This window comes from Saccopteryx leptura, chromosome 3, assembly GCF_036850995.1.
Source record: "Saccopteryx leptura isolate mSacLep1 chromosome 3, mSacLep1_pri_phased_curated, whole genome shotgun sequence".
NCBI lineage: Eukaryota > Metazoa > Chordata > Mammalia > Chiroptera > Emballonuridae > Saccopteryx > Saccopteryx leptura.
The window spans coordinates 293,383,021-293,407,327 of record NC_089505.1 but is presented as its reverse complement, the minus strand read 5'-3'; the positions used below and the strand labels follow the sequence as shown (position 1 = coordinate 293,407,327).

At 45.8% G+C, this 24,307-nt stretch overlaps 1 protein-coding gene across 1 annotated transcript in view; it reads right to left on the bottom strand.

Annotated features, from left to right (window-relative positions):
• Positions 1 to 24,307, bottom strand: part of CNGB3 (cyclic nucleotide gated channel subunit beta 3) — a 123,628-nt gene that overhangs the window by 28,441 nt on the left and 70,880 nt on the right. Inside the window, exons 9-13 of the mRNA XM_066372425.1 lie at positions 21,329 to 21,393; positions 20,528 to 20,650; positions 14,419 to 14,560; positions 10,307 to 10,466; positions 8,051 to 8,148 (exon numbers count right to left, since the gene is read on the bottom strand). Coding sequence (XP_066228522.1) covers positions 8,051 to 8,148; positions 10,307 to 10,466; positions 14,419 to 14,560; positions 20,528 to 20,650; positions 21,329 to 21,393 — 588 coding nt within the window. The remainder of the gene's footprint in view (positions 1 to 8,050; positions 8,149 to 10,306; positions 10,467 to 14,418; positions 14,561 to 20,527; positions 20,651 to 21,328; positions 21,394 to 24,307) is intronic.

The window sequence follows — 24,307 nt, the reverse complement described above, 5'->3', positions numbered from 1 at the left end:
ATTGATCTGTTTTAAAAAATTTGGGGTTAGCGACAGCTTGTCTGCTGCCATTGACTGGACTGTGTCCCACGCAGTTCTGCAGCTCTGACCATGATTGGAGGCTCTCAGGTCTAATCCTGTGTCCACCCGGCCAGGCCACGGCACTCAGATATCTGTACCACTGTCTAAGTGTCCCTGAGAATGTACTTTTAGATGGGATTGACATTTAAACCATCAAACTTTGATGATTTAAAGCACAGCATGCTCCATGGTGTGGGCAGGCCTCATCTAGTTGGTTGAAGGCCTTAAGAGGAAGAAGACTGACTTCTGTGAGGAAGAGGGAGCTCTGCTTCCAGATGCCCTGGACTCAAGCTGCAGCCTCAGCCCTTCCCAGGGCCTCCGCCCCCATGGCTGCGTCAGCCAATCCGGATATAGACCTGTCTTTCTCTCTCCCTGCACAAGCTACTGGTCTGTGTCTCTGCAGAACCCTGATACAGGGCCATGTAAGAATTGGGCGCACCCTTGCCTGACCTGTGGTGGCTCAGTGGATAAAGAATCAACCTGGAATGCTGAGGATGCCAGATCAAAACCCCAGGCTTGCCTGGTCAAAGTATGTATGAGAAGCAACTATGAGTTGTTGTTTCCCACTCCTATCCCCTTTATCTCTCCCTCTCTCTACTCTCTCTAAAATCAATAAATCTTAAAAAAAAAAGTTAAAAAGAAAGAAAAAGAATTGGGTGCACCCAGGTATATGGGACAGTGTTGCAGGGACGGAAGGGTCATGGACAGCATGGACAACCCTCACGTGACATTGTCCCCATTATGATTAACGACACCCCGGCATTCCTTACGTGACCTTTGCCAAAGCGTTGTGCACACTCACTGTTCCCCTATGCCACAGACACATTTCTCAGGGGTAGCAGGAAAGGAACAGAAGCACATTCTTGCTTTTGGGCATTTTTTTTAAACTTGAATATAACGCAAAATTGAAGCGACAGACATGCCTTGTGGAGAAGCTGAAGCAGGATTATTTAGTGCGATGCATTCTCTGGAGCTGCGTTGCCAACAGATCCCACCGCATCTGTGCACATGTTGAAGTTTACAGAGGGGGAAATCCTGCTGGGATTTCTGACCAAAGGCCCCAGATGTAGACCTAAACTATTCAGGACATCCTAACACAGGTATCTGTGAGTTACGTGATTGACAGTTACCTGTCTGCCCTAGCCCAGAGGAGGGAAAGACACTGAATGTGTCTGCCAGCCTCCGGTCCTGCTCTCTCTCCTTTTCTCTCTCTCCTCCTGCCCGCCCTCGGGAGATATGGAGGATTCATTCTCAGAAAGAACCCAAGATGTGGAGCTTTTCAATGGCTGGTAGTCACTCTCCTCTGCTGGCCCTGGATAATCTAGCCCGTGTCCTGTCTTTGTAGAGCGGGAACCACGCTGCCCTGTCTGTCTGTCCTCCCTCCCAGGTGCCTGTGTCCACGGCGTTGCCCTCACCCACAGATTCATATCTGTGACCACAGTGCTCGGGGTCAGAGAACTCTCGGTCTGTGAGCTGGGCACAACGCCCCCGCCGTAAGCCTCTGCCCGGGAGCCTCCCCTGCTTGCTGTTGACACCGGAGCCCTCTTCCTGCACACATGTGCACTATCCCACTTTGTGCACTAGCAGAACACACAATTCTAGGGAAAGTGTGTGACTCTCCCAGAAACAGCACAAGAGTCAACTGGGGAGACTTTATGAGCTAAGCATGAAGGATTACTCCTGGGCTTAAACTTCCCTAGGAAAATAACAAATGTGTATAAGCAAACCACTGAGATTGCACAAAAATACATTTAGGAAGATACCATACCTGCTTGTTTTCGACTTTGTTTGGCTCTAGAAGAAAACCAACTTTTTTCATCTAACAGGAATATAAATGGAAAGTGGGCTCCTTCTGGAAGGAACCGCATCTTGAACGGAAATGTCAGGAGAGAATAATTTCAAGTTTATGCACAACTCTCGCAAGATGTGAAGATTTAACCTTTTCTCTCAGTCAGATGTTGCTGATTTTAAAGAGTTCCCAAAAAATATATGCAAAAATAAAGGAAAAAGAAAACTCTGAGGCTGGAAATTGATAACTGCCCAAATCAGAGATAATCCCCCAAAAGTCATTGGTATAAAATTTAAGGTTTTCTTCTTTAAAAAAAGAGCCAATTGTAGTCACTTATTCTCAGTGAAGCTAGTCATGAAGGTATAAAAAGTTTTATAACATTTGAAAGTACTGTTAAAATAGTGTAGCCTTGTAGCTTTCATACCTGTTTTTGACCACAACCTATAGGAACCCAGATGTTTACACATGTGTGTGCATGTGTTTGAAGGTAGGTAACAGAAACAAACATTGTAAAACAGAAAGCCTACCACATTCATGTGCGAGGCACTCTTGTTTTCTCTTCTGTTTTATGTGCTTCCTGTGACTCACTTACGTGATTCACGCTTCTCAGTGGCTGCCGGCTGCCCCCCGACAGGTTGGAAAACTGCATATTGACCATGGCTCCACTGAACACCCTTGATATCTCTACACCTTCCTTTGAGACCATTCGTTGGTTTTTTTTTTTAAGTTGAAGAATCACATATATGCAGTGAAATACACAAATTTTAAGGGACAGTTGGATCAATTTTGACAAATGCATGCACCGTGTAACTTCCATAGCAAGACAAAAACGAAATTCTATCACCTGCAAGGGGCCCTTATACCTTCTCCTAGTCAGTGTCCCTACCCCCACCCCCACTAGGAGAAACCGTTGATGTGATCTGTGTCACCATGGAATGAGTCTATTTATAAGAGCATCCTTTCACTATCTCTGACCTTGGTCCCCTACTCAACCCCTACTTCTCATCCCCTTGGCTGGAACATTCTCCAATTTGTCAAAGTCCTTCTTAAAAATTATTATTTGCAATGTGATATGGTAATCCAGATGTAGTTATAACAATCAAGAAAAATCAGTATTACATTAAAATATAGGATGATAATCATACATAAGTCTGTTGGCTCATATGGAGTTTGGGGTCAATGAAAACCCTCAGGTCTAAAACAGTTGTTATGAAACTAACTATGGCTCTCTTTATATTTGTAATATCTTATTTTGAGACTAAGTCCAGAATTTGACTTTTGTGCTTGCTGAACTTAATCTTGGCTTTTCTCAATGTTCAGACTATTCAGTTAATTTGAAATCTTGTAATCTAACATATTTTAAACCATTTCTTTTTGCTTTGTGTCATCTTCCAATTTTAAATCACACGGTTTATATTTTCATCAATCTTGATGGACAACTAGGAAGGGATATATGGAGAAAAAAGCCCCAGGAGACGAACCCCACACGAGTGCCCCGCAGAGTCATGGGCTACCTTGACGTGGGGTGACTTCCTTCTTTGCAGGTGACGTCCCTATTCTTCCTGTCCCTGAGGTTCAGAGCCTTGGCATCAGCCTTGACTCTTTCCTCTCTCCCGCCCTGCACACCATTGAAGAGCAAAGCCTTGGGCTCTCTCTTGCTAGTCCATCCAATATTCAGTCATTTCCTAACAGTTTGTCTTTGCCACTTCTAGGTCTGGTCTCTGTCACCTCTGGCACAGATGGTTGGTTATAATAACTCCAGTGGGACTTCCTCTGGTTTGCTTTCCACCTGGCAGGAAGGTTGACATTTTTCCAACTGATCTCAAATAGGTCACCTTCGGCTTAGGACCACCAGTGGGCTTTGCACCCGAGGACCATCAGGTTTCTGCACTGAGGCTGGCTGGCATCCACAGCCCCCACACTTGCCCCCAGTGTCAGCCTCCCGTCCTCCCCGTCCCTCTGCCTTGGCTCTGGTCTCCAGAGCAGGGCTTCTGGTGCCCCTCCTCCTGTGCCCCCCCCCCCCCCCAGTCTGTGGGGCTCACTGCCTCGCCTGGTCCTGATCAAGAGCTCAGTGCACTTCACCATGACGGCACCGCCCTCACCCTCTCACGCTCTTTCCCTTTGCTCATGGCATTGTCACCTCCACACACTCTATGTTTATTTTTCATTCTCCTCCTTTGGAATTTAAGCTCCATGTGTGCTAGTATTTGTTTTAGAATCTTGTATTCTCGGTGGCTGAAATGGTGCCTAAAACATAGTAGGAACTTAATGTCTGCAAACAAATGAATTAAATAGATGGGTCAGTGAGTGTTCCAAGCAGACTCAGCTGTTGGATGAGAAACACTCACATCCAGTGTAAGTTTAAGAAAAGGGTAGTAAAAAAAACATTTCAAAGGTTAAAACTTTTTTGTTATGCATTTTTTAAAGCTTCTATATTTGAAAAACTCATGGGCACGGACAACAGTGTGGTGAATTCGGTGGGGAGGTGGATGGCAGATGAGGGAGGTGGAGGAAGGTGGAGGTGGTAGGGGGTGAGGGAGGTGGGGGTGGTAGGGGTGAGGGAGGTGGAGGAAGATTAGGGTGGTAGGGGGTGAGGGAGGTGGGGGTGGTAGGGGTGAAGGAGGTGGAGGAAGGTGGGGGTGGTAGGGGTAAGGGAGGTGGAGGATGGTGGGGGTGGTAAGGACGAGGAAGGTGGAGGAAGGTGGGGGTGGTAGGGGTAAGGGAGGTGGAGGATGGTGGGGGTGGTAGGGGTGAGGGAGGTGGAGGAAGGTGGGGGTGGTAGGGATGAGGAAGGTGGAGGAAGGTGGGGGTGGTAGGGGTAAGGGAGGTGGAGGATGGTGGGGGTGGTAGGGGTGAGGGAGGTGGAGGAAGGTGGGGATGGAAGGGGTGAAGGAGGTGGAGGAAGGTGGGGGTGGTAGGGGTAAGGGAGGTGGAGGATGGTGGGGGTGGTAGGGGTGAAGGAGGTGGAGGAAGGTGGGGGTGGTAGGGGTGAGGGAGGTGGAGGAAGGTGGGGGTGGTAGGGGTGAGGGAGGTGGAGGAAGGTAGAGGTGGTAGGGGTGAGGGAGGTGGAGGAAGGTAGGGGTGGTAGGGGTGAGGCAGGTAGAGGAAGGAGAAGGTGGTAGGGGTGAGGGAGGTAGAGGAAGGTGGGGGTGGAAGGGGTGAGGGAGGTGGAGGAAGGTGGGGGTGGTAGGGGTGAGGGAGGTGGAGGAAGGTGGGGGTGGTAGGGGTGAGGCAGGTAGAGGAAGGAAAAGGTGGTAGGGGTGAGGGAGGTGGAGGAAGGTGGAGGTGGTAGGGGTGATGGAGGTGTGGGAAGGAGAAGGTGGTAGGGGTGAGGGAGGTAGAGGAAGATGGAGGTGGTAGGGGTGAGGGAGGTGGAGGAAGATAGGAGTGGAAGGGGTGAGGGAGGTGGAGGAAGGTGGGGGTGGTAGGGGTGAGGGAGGTGGAGGAAGGTGGGGGTGGAAGGGGTGAGGGAGGTGGAGGAAGGTGAGGGTGGAAGGGGTGAGGGAGGTGGAGGAAGATAGGGGTGGAAGGGGTGAGGGAGGTGGAGGAAGGTGGGGGTGGAAGGGGTGAGGGAGGTGGAGGAAGATAGGGGTGGAAGGGGTGAGGGAGGTGGAGGAAGGTGAGGGTGGTAGGGGTGAGGGAGGTGGAGGAAGATAGGGGTGGAAGGGGTGAGGGAGGTGGAGGAAGGTGAGGGTGGAAGGGGTGAGGGAGGTGGAGGAAGATAGGGGTGGTAGGGGTGAGGGAGGTGGAGGAAGGTGGGGGTTTTAGGGGTGAGGGAGGTGGAGGAAGGTGGTGGTGGAAGGGGTGAGGGAGGTGGAGGAAGATGGGGGTGGTAGGGGTGAGGGAGGTGGAGGAAGATGGGGGTGGAAGGGGTGAGGGAGGTGGAGGAAGGTGAGGGTGGAAGGGGTGAGGGAGGTGGAGGAAGATAGGGGTGGAAGGGGTGAGGGAGGTGGAGGAAGGTGAGGGTGGAAGGGGTGAGGGAGGTGGAGGAAGATAGGGGTGGAAGGGGTGAGGGAGGTGGAGGAAGGTGAGGGTGGAAGGGGTGAGGGAGGTGGAGGAAGATAGGGGTGGTAGGGTGAGGGAGGTGGAGGAAGGTGGAGGTGGTAGGGGTGAGGGAGGTGGAGGAAGATGGGGGTGGTAGGGGTGAGGGAGGTGGAGGAAGATGGGGGTGGAAGGGGTGAGGGAGGTGGAGGAAGATAGGGGTGGTAGGGTGAGGGAGGTGGAGGAAGGTGGAGGTGGTAGGGGTGAGGGAGGTGGAGGAAGATGGGGGTGGAAGGGGTGAGGGAGGTGGAGGAAGATGGGGGTGGTAGGGGTGAGGGAGGTGGAGGAAGATGGGGGTGGAAGGGGTGAGGGAGGTGGAGGAAGATAGGGGTGGAAGGGGTGAGGGAGGTGGAGGAAGGTGAGGGTGGAAGGGGTGAGGGAGGTGGAGGAAGATAGGGGTGGTAGGGTGAGGGAGGTGGAGGAAGGTGGAGGTGGTAGGGGTGAGGGAGGTGGAGGAAGATGGGGGTGGTAGGGGTGAGGGAGGTGGAGGAAGATGGGGGTGGAAGGGGTGAGGGAGGTGGAGGAAGATAGGGGTGGAAGGGGTGAGGGAGGTGGAGGAAGGTGAGGGTGGAAGGGGTGAGGGAGGTGGAGGAAGATAGGGGTGGTAGGGTGAGGGAGGTGGAGGAAGGTGGAGGTGGTAGGTGTGAGGGAGGTGGAGGAAGGTGGGGGTGGTAGGGGTGAGGGAGCTGGAGGAAGGTGGTGGTGGTAGGGGTGAGGGAGGTGGAGGAATGTGGGGGTGGTAGGGGTGAGGGAGGTGGAGGAAGATGGGGGTGGAAGGGGTGAGGGAGGTGGAGGAAGATGGGGGTGGAAGGGGTGAGGGAGGTGGAGGAAGATGGGGGTGGAAGGAGTGAGGGAGGTGGAGGGAGATGGGGGTGGAAGGGGTGAGGGAGGTGGAGGAAGGTGGGGGTGGTAGGGGTGAGGGAGGTGGAGGAAGGTGGAGGTGGTAGGGGTGAGGGAGGTGGAGGAAGGTGGGGGTGGTAGGGGTGAAGGAGGTGGAGGAAGGTGGGGGTGGAAGGGGTGAGGGAGGTGGAGGAAGGTGGGGGTGGTAGGGGTGAGGGAGATGGAGGAAGGTGGGGGTGGTAGGGGTGAGGGAGGTGGAGGAAGGTGGGGGTGGAAGGGGTGAGGGAGGTGGAGGAAGGTAGGGGTGGTAGGGGTGAGGGAGGTGGAGGAAGGTGGAGGTGGTAGGGGTGAGGGAGGAGGAGGAAGGTGGGGGTGTTAGGGGTTAGGGAGGTGGAGAAGGTGGGTGTGGAAGGGGTGAGGGAGGTGGAGGAAGGTAGGGGTGGTAGGGGTGAGGGAGGTGGAGGAAGGTGGAGGTGGTAGGGGTGAGGGAGGAGGAGGAAGGTGGGGGTGTTAGGGGTTAGGGAGGTGGAGGAAGGTGGGTGTGGAAGGGGTGAGGGAGGTAGAGGAAGGTAGGGGTGGTAGGGGTGAGGGAGGTGGAGGAAGGTGGAGGTGGTAGATGGTGACAGAAGGAGACGAGTCTTAGGGTGGTGAACATACAATACAACATGAAGTGTTGTAGAATTGTGCACCTGAAACCTGTATAATTCTGTTAAATAATGTCAGCCCAATAAATTCAATGAAAAAAAGTTTCTCCATTTTAATGTGGCCAACTAAAAGTTTAGTTCCCAAGCGTTTGTAACAGTAGACAAGAGCAGGCAAGATTCTCTGACTGTCAGGCAGTCCCGATGTAACCTGGGCCTGTCTGTCTAGTGTCACCTGTGCACATTCACAATGGAAGGAAGACACAGCAGCAGAGACACAGACAGCAGAGCCCAATGGAATTTAAGTCAACGTAGGAATAGCCTGAACTCTTTCTCTTTGACTAATTAGGGCAGAGAGGCTTCTAAAGGAAAAGTCATCTGTTGAAGAGAGACCCTCTAATTTCAGATTATTACTATTATTTTTTTATTGATTGATTTGAGAGAAAGAGAGAGAATCGTCAAATTGCTGTTCTGTTACTGCACTCATTGGTTAATTCTTGTATGTGCCCTGGCCAGGGATCAAACCAGCAACTCTGGTGTACTGGGATGATGTTCTAATCAACTCAGTTACCTGACCAAGGCCCAGAATATTTTGAGTTATGTTTTAACAAAAACATAAGGGGAAAAAATCATACAGAGAAATCGCTAGTGTATTTCTACTCATCATAGAGGCACTTGCCTTGAACAAGTCGACTTTGCTGATGATGTTGAAGTTCATGTCCACAGCAAGGGTTAGCTGCATCATCGTGGGCAATGCCTCAAGCAGGTCCGACTCATCTTCATAAAGGTAACCACATCAACCCACAAAGCAGGATAATTAATGAACAGCATCACCATGAGGAAAAGTAAAAAACAAACTGCCAATTCTTTTCCTAAGTAAACAGCTGCATCAAATTCTATTTTCATGACTTGTATTGGCCACACATGCTTGTCACAGTAGCACTATCACTTTAACTGGTGATGACATAACAGTGCCGAAGAAACCAGAACACTTGTTTGCTGAGACTTTAGATGTAGTTTAGTGACCACGGGGCAAAGGCTAGCAGACAGACTGGGACCAAGAAAGATCGAGGATGGCAAATGATGCTGAGGACTGTGTGGCATCTGAGAGCTCAGGGCTCTGTTAATGATCTTATCTGATTCTTGTGACAACCCTAAGGGTAAGTTTCTCACCCCTGCCTTGCAGAGAGAAGAAACAAAAATAGAGCAATGCTCAGAGACTTGTCCAATCGGGCATAATCAGTGGGCGGCTCAGCTGGGAATGGACCATAAGGAAGAAATGTGCTGCTGAGTGGACTCAAGCAATCTTATTTATTTATTTATTTATTTATTTATTTATTTATTTATTTATTTATTGTGACAGAAATAGAGAGGAGGACAGATAGGGACAGACAGATAGAGGGAGGAATGAGAAGCATCAGTTCTTTGTTGCAGCTCCTTAGTTGTTCACTGATTGCTTTCTCATATGTGCCTTGGTCGGGGGCTACAGCAGAGCAAGTGACCCCTTGCTCAAGCCAGCGACCTTTGGCTCAATCCAGTGACCATGGGGCTATGTTTATGAACCCACGCTCAAGCCAGCGACTCTGCGCTCAAGCTGGTGAGCCCGCGCTCAAGCCGGATGATCCCATGCTCAAACCAGTGACTTTGGGGTTTCGAATCTGGGTCCTCTGCATCCCAGTTCAATGCTCTATCAACTCTACCACCACCTGGTCAGGCTCAAGTGGTTGTTATTTACTGGCTTATCAACTCAACAAAGACTGTGACTACATTGGAGAGTTTCTACCTGTGAATGAAATGATGGGCCTTCAGATGGATAGAGCCTTTCCAGAAACAAAACAGCCCATTCTTAGTGTCTAGTATGCTACCAGTGTCTGGAGTTAACATTTTTTGATGTTTTCCCACGTAAAAGAGATCAATTGCTATATTATATCCTTATTTTGATTCTAATATTGGTTCGACCTACGAAAATCTTTTCTATAAAAACGTCACTGTTTGCTTTGGGTGGAGGTCTGTGACTCAGACCCCCCACACTGGGGGTGAGAGGGGCCTCTAGGAAGAGACAGAAGCCGCTGGGCTTCTGGTGCTTCCTCCACTCAGCTCCAGAGGTGGTCTTGGTCTTTCAGATTCGGGGAGGGGCTCTCCCGGTGACTGAGTCTCTTGACAGTGTAGGAAGGTGAGAAAGGCCTCACTCTGAGCAACCGGGGTCCTTGCCTACTGTTATGCACCACCGTGATCTGAGAATCGCATTTGATGTGCACTCTGGAGGCTGTTCTGGCTTCTCAGTGGCACTAATTAATGTCTCTCTTTATATGGGAAGCAGCAAACTAAAGGTTGACTCTGATTGTTGTCAACGAGCCCATTATCTTTTACTTTATATTGTTTCATAGAAATCATTTCAACTGCTGCGTGATTGCACTCTGAGTCACCACCATGAATTACGGAGGGCCTCCTGGAAGAGGCAGGGTGCCCTGTGGCGTGCTGGCCTGAGGCTTGTCCCTTGTTTGAGTTTGTGCTCTGTGCAAGACAATGACTTCGCAGGAAGAACTATGGTTTCTCAGAGAGATGAGAGTCTCATGTTCATTTACGAGTCTGCTGGCTCTGCGCCCTTGGTTGAAGTTATAGGGGCCTCCACTTCCCTGTCTCCTAAAAGAGGTCAAAGACATCTCATTTTCCCAATTCTATGACAAATGTGTGTAATATCTGCAGCTGGCAGGCATCAAATAACATTCAGCGTTTACTCTTCCATGATTTGCATGACCAGTAAGTTAGGGTTGGATATTAAAGAAAAACAACCCGTAGAATATAATTAATGCTTTAGAGATCATTTAGTTGTGTTTTCACTTTCCTGTTCAAACCCACTTTGTCTTCCTTCCTCCTTTTTGAATGCCCATCACAGAACATGGTTCACAGAGATGTAGTCACTGGCCATGCTTACCCAGCATCCTCTGAGAGTCCCACGTGTATTCATACCAGGTCCGGACCCGACTCTGCACACTCTTAGGGATGGAGTAAGTGTTCATGTAGGCGATGGTGTGATCCATGCAGGCCCGGAAGTTGTTCTGATTGGCTGTTGCTGCCCCAATGACTTCTCGCATCTAAAACCGAGAATATGGTCAGTCCACACCTGGCAGAGGAGCTGGGAGAGGTCCTGACAGTCAGGCTGAACTGGGAACTCTCACACGATACATCCCTTCCTTACTCTCCAACCACTTACATCAAGTACCGGGCAGATTCTGACCAGACAGAAACAACACTAAGATCTGTCTTTTCTACCACATGAAGCTTTTGTGAAGATTCAGTCACATAAGGCATAGGACCACACACACAATTCTTTGAAAATGCGTGTGTTACTGCAAAGATGTTACTTGGTATTTAAAGAAATTGTCCAGCCTGTGCTTACACAGGGATGGTGCAAAGAAAGGCGAGCCCTGACCTGGCAGCGTGGCTAGTCTGTGTTGGTGAGTCTTGCTCTGAAAGCCTCCCTCATGGACTGCCCAGTGTGGGGGCTGTACAGACCCGGTCCACCACGGCACGGCCACCACCGCGCTTCCCGTTGTGTGGCCGAGACAGATAAAGTCTGTCTCCAGCTACCAGCTGCCAGCACGGTGTTCAGCGTGTCCCACTCACAGGAGTGAAGCGTCATCTACTCCTGTGACAGTACTTAAGGGACTGTCTGGTTTTTGTTCTGAGGTGTTTATAACTCAGCCATAAAAACCCACTCTAGGTTAAAAGCTGATCTTTAAGGTCTTAGCACAAAGGAGATATACAGCTTGACTCTTCCTCCCACAGGGAGGGAAGCAAGTGGTTGTAAATTCGCTCTGACTGGGGGTTTATGATGGAGAGCGAGCCAGCGTCTCTTGTCCACGCACTGGAGACTCTGCTCATTCGTTCTAGCAGCCAAGCCTTCCCCACTTACGGAGGAACGGCTCATTCCTCGGGGTCTGGCTCAGGAAAGCCTTCCTCAGCCTTCCCATTCCAGAGTTACCAGGCTCTTGTACTGATCAGGCATGTCTGCTGAGCAGCTGTGCAGACAGTTAAACCTGAGACCCATCTCTCAGCCTCTGCCTCACTCCCGGGGGCTATTCCAGGCGTGCTTCCGCGACCTCGGTTCCCGCGTCTCCCTTCTCCACGCTGTTCTTGAAAAAACGATGATTAGGACCAAGTCATCTCCAGCCATGAGAACGTTGGGACATCAGGGGTTGGTTGGGGAATTTAATAGAGTTTTAAATTGGTAGCCAGGGACTGTTAAAAGCATTATTGCTCTGTGTTGGAGGCCCAGAACTTATCATGACAGTAGTCTGAGCGGTTCATGTGCTGGGTTTGGTGGGGCAGGACTTGAGGTGGATGCGACCCATCGCATGCTGCAGGTCAGGGTGGCATGCGAGGGCCCAGGGAGGGTGAAATGTTGGTGAGCAGAGCCGGGTCAGAGAAGGGAGTATTGTAGTTACAATGGGATCATCAGGTTCATGTGCAGCTCTTGGTGTGGTTATAGCCAGGGATGCAGTGTGAGGGGCGCTCTGTCCCAGGCCCTTTTATTTTCGTTTCTAACGGTTCTCCCTGTCCTCTTCACTCACTGTGAGGGTTTCAGGCACACATGTCTGCCTCCCGCCTTCAACTTCCTCTTGGGCTCGCACTGCATCTTCAGCAGCTTGCTGTTTCTTCCCGTTCCTGCTGCAGTCTCAGGTTCAATACGAAGGCGCTGTGGTGCAGTGTGTAAAGCACTGCTTCCCAAATTTTCAGGTGCTTATGAAGCACCTGAAGGTCTTATTAAGATGGAGATGTCAAGTCCTCAAGTTGTGGGTCTGGCCTGCATTCCAAATTTCCCTAGTGACATTGCACTGCTGTCTTGAAGACTGTTCTTGGAGGAGAAAGTACTGAACGGGAGCTAGACATAGTTTTTAGTCTCATAATAAGTGCTGTGGACATAGTAAGTGCTAAGTCCATGTTGGATTTTACTGTCAGCACCTATTCTAGTCTAAGGCTCCAGCACACAACTGTAAATTACACATGTGGAATTTGAACTGCACTTCTCTGTACACAGCCTGCTATTTCTAATCATTGTTAGTGCCACTTCCCAGCTGTTAAGATCATATTCTATACTCACAGTTCCTAAATGCTTGGTGTGCATCTAAATATGGTCTAAATAGATACACCTCTCTCTCTTCTGTCACCACGCTCTGGTTGGAGTGGCCTTACCCCTGTGTCATTGTAGTAACCCTGTTTTTTAATCTTCTGTGTTGTAATGCTTTGATATCTGGGTCTACCTCTTGCAAAGGTAGCTAATTCCTGGAGATATAAAAACTCTACTGGCCGTGCACCCTCCACATGCAAACTAACCATTCTTTCTTGGGTTCTCACACTCCTGGTCACTGTCAGCCTGCCCTCATCACCCCAGGGCCAGGGACAAGACAACTAGAGACAGCTCCTACACCTCAGAGCCCACAAAGTGACCGAAATAACTGGTCCTAACCCCACCCTGCTCACCTGTTCCCTCCCTGCCGCTTCCTCCTGTGGCCCCTGGTGGGATGTGACCCAGCCTCTAGGACCTGTTTGTACAACAAACTATGTATCTGATGCCCATTGCATCCTGATCTGTTGGCCTCACCATACCTAAGTAATAATAAAACCTGTATTTTAGAAAAGTACAACTCCTCCAATTTACATTATATTTTAATTAATCTTTCTTGAATCTCTTTGTTAAAAAATCCTCCCCTGGCCAACTTCCTATTGCTTTCAGGATAAAGCGAGCACCTTTAACTGAGCACTCAGAGCCCCTCAACTCTCCTGTCCTCACACACATCTCTCACCTTCTTCCCATGTGTCCTCCCCTCTGGTCCCTCTGGCGCCCGTTCCAGTCCCTTGGACCTGTGTTTCACCACTGCCATCTCCACGCACTGTTTTTGACGGCTCAGACCACCTATCTGTGAGTGCTGAATTGCATCTGGTTTTGTTTTCAAAGATGTTTTAAATGCATTCTCCTCCCAGAAACCTCCCAAGATGCCTCCCTCTCCTGAGTGAACGCAGAGTTTCCCACTCCCCTCCAGTACTCATGATAGTGGATCCTCAGCACTCACGGCTGTAGGAGCTGAGTGTTGGCTGTGTGACCAGCTTCAGACATTATGAAGAATAGTTTAACCAGTTCTTTATCTGGTGGGAATAAGCACTTGGTGAACCGAACTCTTTACCCAGCACACAGACTTGAGCGTGGTGTTTTTGCTCTCAAACACAGGGCATGGGAAGTACCTTGTGAATTTGGGAATTCTCAAAGGTATTGGGCTCCATCTCTGGCAAATGCCAAGCACCTTAAAACAGTTACTTATGTACCTGCTTTCCTTTCTTTCCCGACTGCAATTCCTTGAGAATGAACACAAGGAAATACCATAATAAACAGCTATGAAATGATGATTTTTTTCATCAAATTAATTTGGACAGTGTTTGCTAACTTCTGCATTCAATGGCCTCTGAAGTTGAATTCTACCCAGGGATTTCATGACAATATTTGAACTTTTAAGTACATAAGTGAGCTTTTGAAGGTTTTTCTGGAAGCGCCAAGACAGAAGTTAATTTAGAAATGGAACTTTCTCTGTCTGTCTCATCTGATATTCATTGCACACCAGTCTTTTGATGGACTGAACAGTTTCAAAATCGAAAGGCACTGGTGACCCATTCACGCCCTCCTCCAATTCATTAAAGTAGATAAAAGTTAGTTTTGAAAAAACCCCATATAGCCTGACCTGTGGTGGCGCAGTGGATAAAGCGTTGACCTGGAAATGCTGAGGTCGCTGGTTCAAAACCCTGGGCTTGCCTGGTTAAGGCACATATGGGAGTTGATGCTTCCAGCTCCTCCCCCCGTCTCTCTCCTCTCTCTCTCCCTCTCTCTCTCCTCTCTAAAAATGAATAAATAAAATAAAATAAAAAAATTAAAAAAAAAAAAAGAAAAAACCCCATATAGATTTTATTCTTTTCCCCTCTGCAAAGTTTACAAAGACTCGTTAGCTTTTCAAAAGTGGCAGTGTTATGTATCTAGATTTTCACATCTCAACTTACCTGACCAATTAAACTGGAAAACACAAAAACTCCCAAGAAAAAATTCAGCAGTTGAAAAACAATTTCAAATAAAGTTTGCGGTTCCGGAAGGCCCCCAATGGTAATCAAACTTCGGACTGCCCAGTAATAACATCTCAGGTACCTGTGAAAGAGAAGATAGACATTTTGCTTTTTTACTAGAACATTAAAATGCCACCATGCTTGGACAGTATGGATCACTGCTCCGTTAGAACACATGTCCTCCCACTGGTCAGTGTTCTTTCTATAGGCAGCACTGGGAAATACCAGTGGTCTAATGTAAAGCAGAGAAATTGAGGCCATTGCTGAACTACCACCCTGGTGAACTGTGAGGCGGTCAGAGCTCAAGGATGCTCATGCAGATGGGAGGTCCACTTGTTTTCAATGACAGACAGTAGAGCAGGTGTATATACCCTTTGCTCTTTTCTGCCCACAGATCATTATATTGCTGACTGTGTAAACCATGGCAGAGACAGGGGAGGACTAAGCTCCATCTCAAGAGGGAAATTACTCTTAGGCATAATATGTTATTTACATGGGTATTTAGTATTGAAGAAAACCAAGCACGCTCAGACATACACTTGATAAAGGTTGTGTACTTAGCTCGAACAATTGCAAATGGAGAGACTGGGAATGTTCCAGACCAGGAAAAAAGAGAACAGGAAACCAGGGCAGTAGACAGGAATGTGATAAAGATTAGGGAAGATCCACTCAGCTGGCTGCAGTGGCTCAGGGTTTCCTGGAGACCAAAGCGAGGTGGGGACAGAGGTTTGTATTATAGTCCAGTGGATGTGCATTGTAACTTTTGTGCCTGATCAGGGATATGATTAGGCATATTCATATTGCTCTGCTAGCATGGTTTGGATTAGACATTTCCACCAATTCCTTACAGAACATGTTTGGATCTAGTGGGTCCTCCCTCACTATTCCACTTCCTAGGGCTGACACAGAAAAAGGAGCACTGTTTACAAGTTCTGCCTTCATCTGGTTGACATTCCTGCTCTGGTGCTCACTTCACACGTGGTATGACCACTTGAGGTAATGGTGTGCTAGTCTTTGAACAAAGGTGATTTTTAATTTTAATTTTTAGTTTTTTTAGAGAAGTAGAGAGAGAGTGAGAGAGAGAGAGAGACAGACAGACAGACAGGGACAGACAGGAAGGAAGAGAGATAAGAAGCATCAACATATAGTTGTGCACCTTAGTTGTTCCTTGATTGCTTTCTCATATGTGCCGTGACCAGGGGACTCTAGCTGAGCCAGCGACCTCTTGTTCAAGCCAGCAACCTTGGGCTCAAGCCAGTGACCTTGGGCTTCAAGCCAGCAACCTTTGGACTCAAGCCAGCTACCATGTGGTCATGTCTATGATCCTATGCTCAAGCCAGAGACCCTGTGCTCAAGCTGGTGACCTCTGGGTTTCGAATCTGGCTCCTCAGCATCCCAGGCCAATGCTCTATTCACTGTGCTATCACCTGGTCAGGCCAAGGGTGATCTTTTTCTTATGAAACTAGTCTACAATTTTCAGATAGTCAAGAATTAGGAGGTTGAAGTTTACAAAGAAAGAATCAAACTGCAGTTGAAGCCACTATTTAAATAAAAATAGATCTAGAAAGAACTCATTTTAAAATTCAATACCTTTTGAAGGACATGAGTTTTTTTTTTTTTTTTTTAAATCTGGGGAATATAGGAAAAGAAAATCCTACATTCTTTAGTAGGGTTTGAAACCACTGTGCCAATAAGATAAAGATATTACTACTCTGCATTTTTTTTTTAAGCAGGCTTCTTTAGACTTACTGATATTATAGTGAACTTGATGCCAAGAAGAACCACCTAGAAGAAGTATGGAATAAATTTAATGGATTGTATTTTTAACTTTCAAATTCCAATTTATAATTTCCCATTACCTGATTTATTTTGGTCCCAGATCCTGGACCTGTGGGTCTTCTTAAACAAAGGGACTTTATTGAACCCAATCCTACCCACGAGTGGAAAACTACCAGCTCCACCCCCTGTGTGACCAACCCCATGACAAGTGACAGTCACTGTAGTGTTCACAGAGACAAGCAGATGAAGTCCTTCCTCTCACTTTTAATTTTTTTTTAGATTTTATTTATTCATTTTTAGAGAGAGGAAAGAGAGAGAGAGAGAGAGAAGGGGGAGGAGCAGGAAGCATCAACTCCCATATGTGCCTTGACCAGGCAAGCCCAGGGTTTCGAACCGGCGACCTCAGCGTTCCAGGTGGACGCTTTATCCACTGCGCCACCACAGGTCAAGCTCTCGTTTTCTTATTTGTGAACGTTAAATAACAATCCAACATAGAGCGTTAGGCCCTGATTCTCCAAATCTGGAGGGTTAGCCTTAAACTGCTCTTACTGAGTAGGAAATCAGTCTTGTGGGACCTGGGAGTTTTCTGTCCTGATGCCTGGAGGTTTTTTCTAGGGTTCTTTTCTCAGTCATGCCTTACACCCAGACATGCACAACCAAAGGCGAGATTTGTAATTTAATTAGATGGTCTCTTATTGATTTTCTAGGATTAGCCTAATTACCTGGCTGCCTTTGTCTCTCTCTGCTCCACTGGACTCTGCTGCTCTGCTATTTATATTACATCTGAAGGGTGTCTGGTGTCTCATGTAAAGACTGGTCCTTTCTTTTGCCATTGTCAGAACTGAAGTATTTAGGGGCCCAGAGTAAATACCTCCATCTACCCTGGTCTCGTTGTCTTCATTTGTGAAATGGAGGGCTGAATGACCCTGAATTTCCCTAGCTCTTAGGCACCGCGGTTTTGACTCTTTCTCACCCATCCACAGGTGTGAGTCCACAACAGCCTGTCCTTCTTACTCTGTCCTCTGAGGGTCTCTGTGTTAGGGATTGGGGCCTAGGATTTGCTAAAAGGTGTGGGTGCATTGGGAATTTTATGTCAGAAAATAAATAAATATCTGGACAAAGGTAAGTTAGCGGTATTTCCAGGTACCAAACATCCTTTAATATTTATGTTTTCCTTATGAGCTAAGTCCTTTCCTTGTTGGTCAGATTTCTAATGAAGGATGTCATCTACTCAGTATAAATAACAGTGACCTTCTGTTTTCCACTGAGATGCATAGACATTGGTATTCTGGTGAGGTTCACGGAACAGCTATACACTTCCCTTCTATTTTTAATTGTTCACAATGCCCCACTCATGTTGCACGATTTGCTGCCTAATTCTAACTAGCGCAAGGTTTATGAGACCAGTAGACTCAGAAGCCCCCTTCAATGTATAGGTCATCGGAAACCATCACAAGGCTCACTTAGCCCAAGTGTGATAGGAAGCCATGGGAGGAGTGGGTCATATGAATAACGGCCATATACAAATCACCTTAAAATACGTAAAAATGCTGCTTTTAACGTTGTTTTCTTTGTACAGATCGCAACCTGCGTCCCTGGCTGATCACTGGAAATGAAGGCTTTGGCTCTGCGTGACAGCCCTCCCGTCTCAGGACGCAGAGCCCATGGGGGAACGCTCACCTTCCCAGACAGGGAGCTTGGGCGGTCTGATGCAGTGCTGTGACAGGGACTGAGACTTGCTTTCTGGCTTAGACAACGATCGCTTTTCATAATTTTTCTGTGAGTGATGAACAAGAACAGGTGGTTTCTAATTCTCTGGTGCAAGGTTCTATTTGTAGCCATTAAATCTGACCTGTTAACTGGGTTCTCAGATCTTATATATCTCAACTGTCTTTGGTTGCTAGATCAATCAGCAGTTACATGTTGACTTCTCACACTTTGATGGTGTATTTGCTCATTTCTCTTCCTTGTATTCATGTTTGTCTAATGTATTTCTTCGATTTATTATTAGATAGAAATATTTTTTTAGGTGTGTACACATTAAGAATTAGTATAAAAAAAATGGAGAATTGAAACGTTTATCATTATATGTTGACATTCTTTCCTCCTAAAATTATTTTTGTCATAAAGCTTACTTTGACTAATATTGACAATCTCTTGGTTGGCAAGTTTAGTCCATGTTTTTCTGACCAATTTTCTTTTTTCGTTTTTTTTATTCTAATTTTTCCCTTCTATGGATGAAGATGCTCCCTTCTTTATTTCTGTTTCCCAGTGGCTGTCTCACCACTCTCCTCCAGCTTCAGTACACATGCTTGTTTTGGCCTTCGCAGATTTTTTGATTTTTTTTTTTTTTTTTGCGAGAGAGAGAGAGAGAGAGAGAGAGAGAGAGAGAGAGAGAAACAAGATGGGAGAGATGAGAAGCATCAACTCATAGTTGTGTCACTTTATTTGTTCATTGATTGCTTCCATATGTGCCTTGATTGGGGGGCTCTCACTGAGCAGTGACCATAGGATCAAGCCAGCGACCTTGGGCACAAACCAGAGACCTTTGGGCTCAAGCCAGTGACCATGGGATCAAGTCAATGATCTCATGCCCAAGCTGGCGACCCTGCGCTCAAGCTGGGGAGCCTGTGCTTAAGCCAGATGATCCCGCACTCAAGTCGGGGAGTTCCAGCTTTCAAACCTGGGACCTCAGCATCCCAGGCTGATGCTCTATCCACTGCACCACCACCAGTCAGGCTAGACGTTGGAGATTCTCTTTTACAAGTTTGAAAGCAATGAAAATGGTTGTAATTTATCTAGAAATGTATCTTATAACAAGTAATCACAATCAGCAAAAATGAAAAGTAACTGATCTTGTTGAATTTTAGAGATGAGGCACTGTGGACGTGTGGTCTGCACAGCGGCTGGAATCAGAAGTTTGAAGTATTAGCACACTTTAGCTTAATGGAAGGCATTCTGATGCAAATCTCTGTTAGTTTGCTAATATGAAAAAAACATTTATAAAACTCAGGCATATAATAATGTTGGATTACACACTCACTTTTAAGCAACTTTTACTATAGTGGATACCTTTCTCAGCTTTCTATATAAGTTAGTTATTTAGAGTAAATTCAATACCTACTTAAGTTAATCCACGTACTAAAGGGAATTACTTTCATATTTGATTGAAAACTTTCAAGGGGTCTTCTGTGTGTGTATGTGGGTGTGTTCTCCTAACCTGTGGGCCTTCTGACTTTAAGTGTTTAAAACCAGTTCTGGTGAAAAGTTTACAAGCATTGCTGTCACCCCTCACATGCTCGTCCCCACTTTTGGCAGGGTGCAGTTCTGGAAGGTCCCTTTGCTTGCTTTGCTGGGTCTTGTCATGGCTTTCATTCCAGAGGCTACTGTGGGTGGTCCTTTAAAGTCATGTTGGGACGTGCTCTTTCCCAGCGAGGACAGTGCCTCCAATGTCATTTCAGTGGAGCGGGAAGTGCGTAGAATCTGCTTGACCAAAAGGAAACCTTGCTGTTGGATAACCAGTTGCCGTTAATGAGTCTCCTGTGCTGAAATTTTCAGATGATCTTTTATTCTTGGGAAACATGCATATCTATTGTCAAGTTTAATTTAGGGTCCTTGTTACTTTCTGAGTGTTTAATTGAGTTAGTGGTTCTAGGTGACTCGTAAACCATTAAACCATTAATTAGCCCTGTACCTGCCTTCTGAATAATTAACGTAGCTCATTGCTAAAAATCAGCATTGGAGTTATTAAAAGTTACCTTCCCCTCAGCTGTCTAAAGTAGAGGCTTCCAAACTTTTTTGGTCATGATGCAGAGTAAGGAATGCATTACCTAGGTCAACCTGGGATGTGCACACACACGCACACACATGCACATGCACGCCCCTACCTACTAGGCATGACAGACTCTGATGCTTCCTATTCTGTTCACCTCTACTTGACTCTCTTTCACTGAAAACATACTATTAAAGAGTTTCCACTGCCTGTTGATGGATTGTAACTTTCAGTTTCTAAAACACTGGCTTAAGAAGTCTCTTATACTGAAATAGAACGTTAAGCCCTGGCCGGATGGCTCAGTTGGTTAGAGCATCACCCTGAAGCACAGAGGTTGCCAGTTTAATACCTCATCAGGGCACATACAGGAACAGATTTTCCTGTCTCTTGCTCTCTATCTCTTCCTCTGTCTAAAATCAATAAAATAAATATAAAAAAACCAACAACAACAAATGTTAAGAAGACACAATAACAGTTCCTTTTAAAATTAAAACTTACTTGTTTCCTTCACCATTATACACCCATCGAGTAGTTCCAACCCCTTCATAGTCGGAAGCCCAGTAGTATGCGCAGGCATTCACGTGCAGGGTGAACAACAAGTACCCTGTGGTCCGCACTACTCTGTCAGGAGAGGAAGTGCACAGTGAGGACTTGTGTTGTTTCTGGAAAGCAGCCTATTTTAACATTTCCTTTTCCTTAAAGCCTCCATTGAACTTCCTTGCTCCAAATTTGTGAACCACTTACTCTCATTAGTACCAGGTAAAATAGTGGTGCTTGGGCAAGTTTTTCAACTGCCGCATCCTAACTGGGGCTGATGAGTGGTAAAAACACTTTCTCTCTTCTCACGAATCAACTCCCTGAAACACATGCCTCCTGGGTCACCCCTCCATGTTGAACCCAATTTTACAGGATACCTTGGGAGAGCTCATGGGGCTTTATGCTACGATTCACTGTGACCGAGGTCTCCGTGCAAGTGAAGTTCAGGACAGCACAATTTGGCTGAAGACATCTTGTCATGAGAGGGACGTGACATCAGCTTGTGATAGCGCTCATTTATGTGGACTTGTTCTGAAAAAAGCAGTCAATCTAGCCTATTTTTAGTCCCATATTCTTCCAAAATCTAGGACGATTATCATACTTTTATTCCACAACAGAATATGTTCTAGAACACAACCTTATACTTTATCCAGATGAAAAGCTGAGAGCATCCTTTCTCTCTTGCAGGGAGGTCACACTGCTCGCTCCACAGTGCACCCTCACTTCCCCTCCTGGCCCTGGCATGCACTGAGCTCTGCTTACCTATAGACATATGCCTTGTCCATTATTGACTCCAGGCGGTGATTGAATTCAAAGAACGAAGTGAACTGTGTAGACAGCAAGCCAAAGAAATCCCAAAGTGTGTTAGTCTTAAGGACATCTATTTAAATAAACTATATTAAATAAATTTTATCTGCCATTGAAAATAATTCCAGTAAAACCATTATGGAAGAAAGTATGGTGGTTCCTCAAGAAACTGAAAATAGAACTACCTTATGACCCAGCAATCCCTCTACTGGGTATATACCCCAAAAACTCAGAAACATTGATACGTAAAGACACATGCAGCCCCATGTTCATTGCAGCATTGTTCACAGTGGCCAGGACATGGAAACAACCAAAAAGCCCATCAATAGATGACTGGATAAAGAAGATGTGGCACATATATACTATGGAATACTACTCAGGCATAAGAAATGATGACATCAGATCATTTATAGCAAAATAGTGGGATCTTGATAACATTATACAAAGTGAAATAAGTAAATCAGAAAAAACCAGGAACTGCATTATTCCATACGTAGGTGGGACATAAAAGTGAAACTAAGAGACATTGATAAGAGTGTGGTGGTTACGGGGGGAGGGGGGAGAGGGAGAGGGATAGGGGAGGGGGAGGGGCACAAAGAAAACTAGATAGAAGGTGACAGAGGACAATCTGAGTTTGGGTGATGGGTATGCAACATAATTGAACGACAAGATAACCTGGACATGTTATCTTTGAATATATGTATCCTGATTTATTGATGTCACCCCATTAAAAAAATAAAATTATTAAAAAAAATTAAAAAAAAAAGAAGAAAATAATTCCATTCATATGTCTTTAAAAACCTAGGGTATGTTTGGTGGTGTTTTCCTTTCTTCACGGCACCAATGCCGAGAGCTGCCGGCTGTATTTCACTTCTATCCTCTAGTTAGTCTTGTTCATAATGCTTAGTGAAAACCAAGCTGAAAATATCTTTTCCTGCTTTAAAGCATATAATAGAATTCTTATTTCAAAATAATTAAATTCGCACTACCCCAAAACCTAAGTAAAAGAGGAAAAGTATAATACATTGAAGCCATAAATAGGCACAGCGTCCTGAAGCTCAATGCTAGCTTTACTTCTAAGCGGTTGCAATAAATGTGTTTTATTTCAACAACATTTAAAGTGCAGTAAATATTAGCGTTGCTGAGCTATTCATGACATTGTTCAAAGAGACAATGAGTTTACACACATCTAATCTCTAATTCTCATCTCCCTCATTGCTAAAGTGAAGTCATTTGGAAGAGTCAATGATGGAATGCATATAAAGTTTAACAAAGTTTCCTTTCAACAAATACTGTGGGGGCTCTGCTTGCCGTGTTCCTGGTGTCAGGGTCTGCCATCCGTCTTCCCCAGATGTGAAGGAGATGACCCCTCGATTGGTAGACCCTTTGGCATTCCCTTTAAGAAGAGCATCTTTGGAAATACAAGCTCTCATTGCTCCTGTTCAAGATTTACATGACATTTCACATCCTGACTCTTCTTAGATTGGTTTTAGTCACCTGATGAAGTTTTGAATTATAAAACGTTTATGCCATAGAATCTTTTGGACCAGGCAATACACTCACTTAGTTCAAAAACAGTAGCAAGTACAGTTGTCCCTCACCATATTGTAGTTCACTTTTCATGGTCTCATTGTATTATGGATTTTTAAATTGTATATATCTAATTTTATATCATGGATTTTTCACTATACAGGTACCATGGGATTTTGCAGTATATAGGTATTTTTACATATTTATTATTTTAATTATTTTGGCAGTAAAACAAACATTTTCTAGCCTAAAATATTGAAAACAATATAAAAATATTAATTAAAACATATTAAAAGAATATTAAATAGAAATAAAGCCTTAAAATATAAATAAAAAAATAAATATAAGGTCGCTACTTCGTGGATTTTCGCCTATCATGGGGGGTTCTGGAACCTAACCCCTATGATAGACGAGGGACCACTGTATGCCTGACCTGTGGTGGCACAGTGGCTAAAGCATTGACCTGGAATGCTGAGGTTGCTGGTTCAAATCCCTATGCTTGCCCAGTCAAGGCACATATGAGAAGCAATCAATGAACAACTAAAGTGAAGCAACTATGAGTTGATACTTCTCCTCTTTCTGTAAAATTAATAAATGAAATCTTTAAAAAAATCAACAGTAGCAAGTATATCTCTTCGAGAATCCTGTCTCTGTCAATCCCGATTTTCTCTCCTCCTCTCATCGCCACCTCAGTTAATCATTTTCATTAGATTTTTGTGGCCTCCCACTGTTTATGTAAACACATAAATTAGGGTATTTCCTCTTTTTGTCATAAAAAAGTTAGTATTGTTATATAAGCTCTTCTGTAACTAGCTTGTTTTTTTAAAAACATTTTTTAAAAAAGATTTTATTTATTGATTTTTCAGAGGGTGGGGGGAAGGGAGAGAGAGAGAGAGAGAGAGAGAGAGAGAGAGAAAGGAGAGAAGCGGGAGGGATCAACTCATCTTCTTGTACATGCCTTGACCGGGCAAGTCCAGGGTTTCGAACTGGTGACCTCAGCATTCGAGGTCAGCACTCCATACTGCACAACCACAGGTCAGATACTAGCTTGTTTTTTAACTTGACAGTTTATCTTAGTGTCTTTTCATAAAATTCACAGGAAACTTCCTTTTGTGTAGTTTTTTTTTGCATTACAAAGTGTCTTCTATCACGTAGGTGTACCACAATTCATTTAACTAGTTCCCTGTTAATGGACATTTGAGTTGTATCCCTGTATGGAAATAACTTTGATTTTGCAAAATTTTTCCTGGGAACACAGAGTTTTAGATGTGTAAGAAAGCTTAGTGGTTGATGGAACGCTCTCCTATTACAGCCAGTATCCCAGGAGTCCAGTGACTGTCTAATAAAAAAGAGCAAATGGGAAGAAATAAAGTTATCAGATTCATTTGTAACTGCAATTGTCTG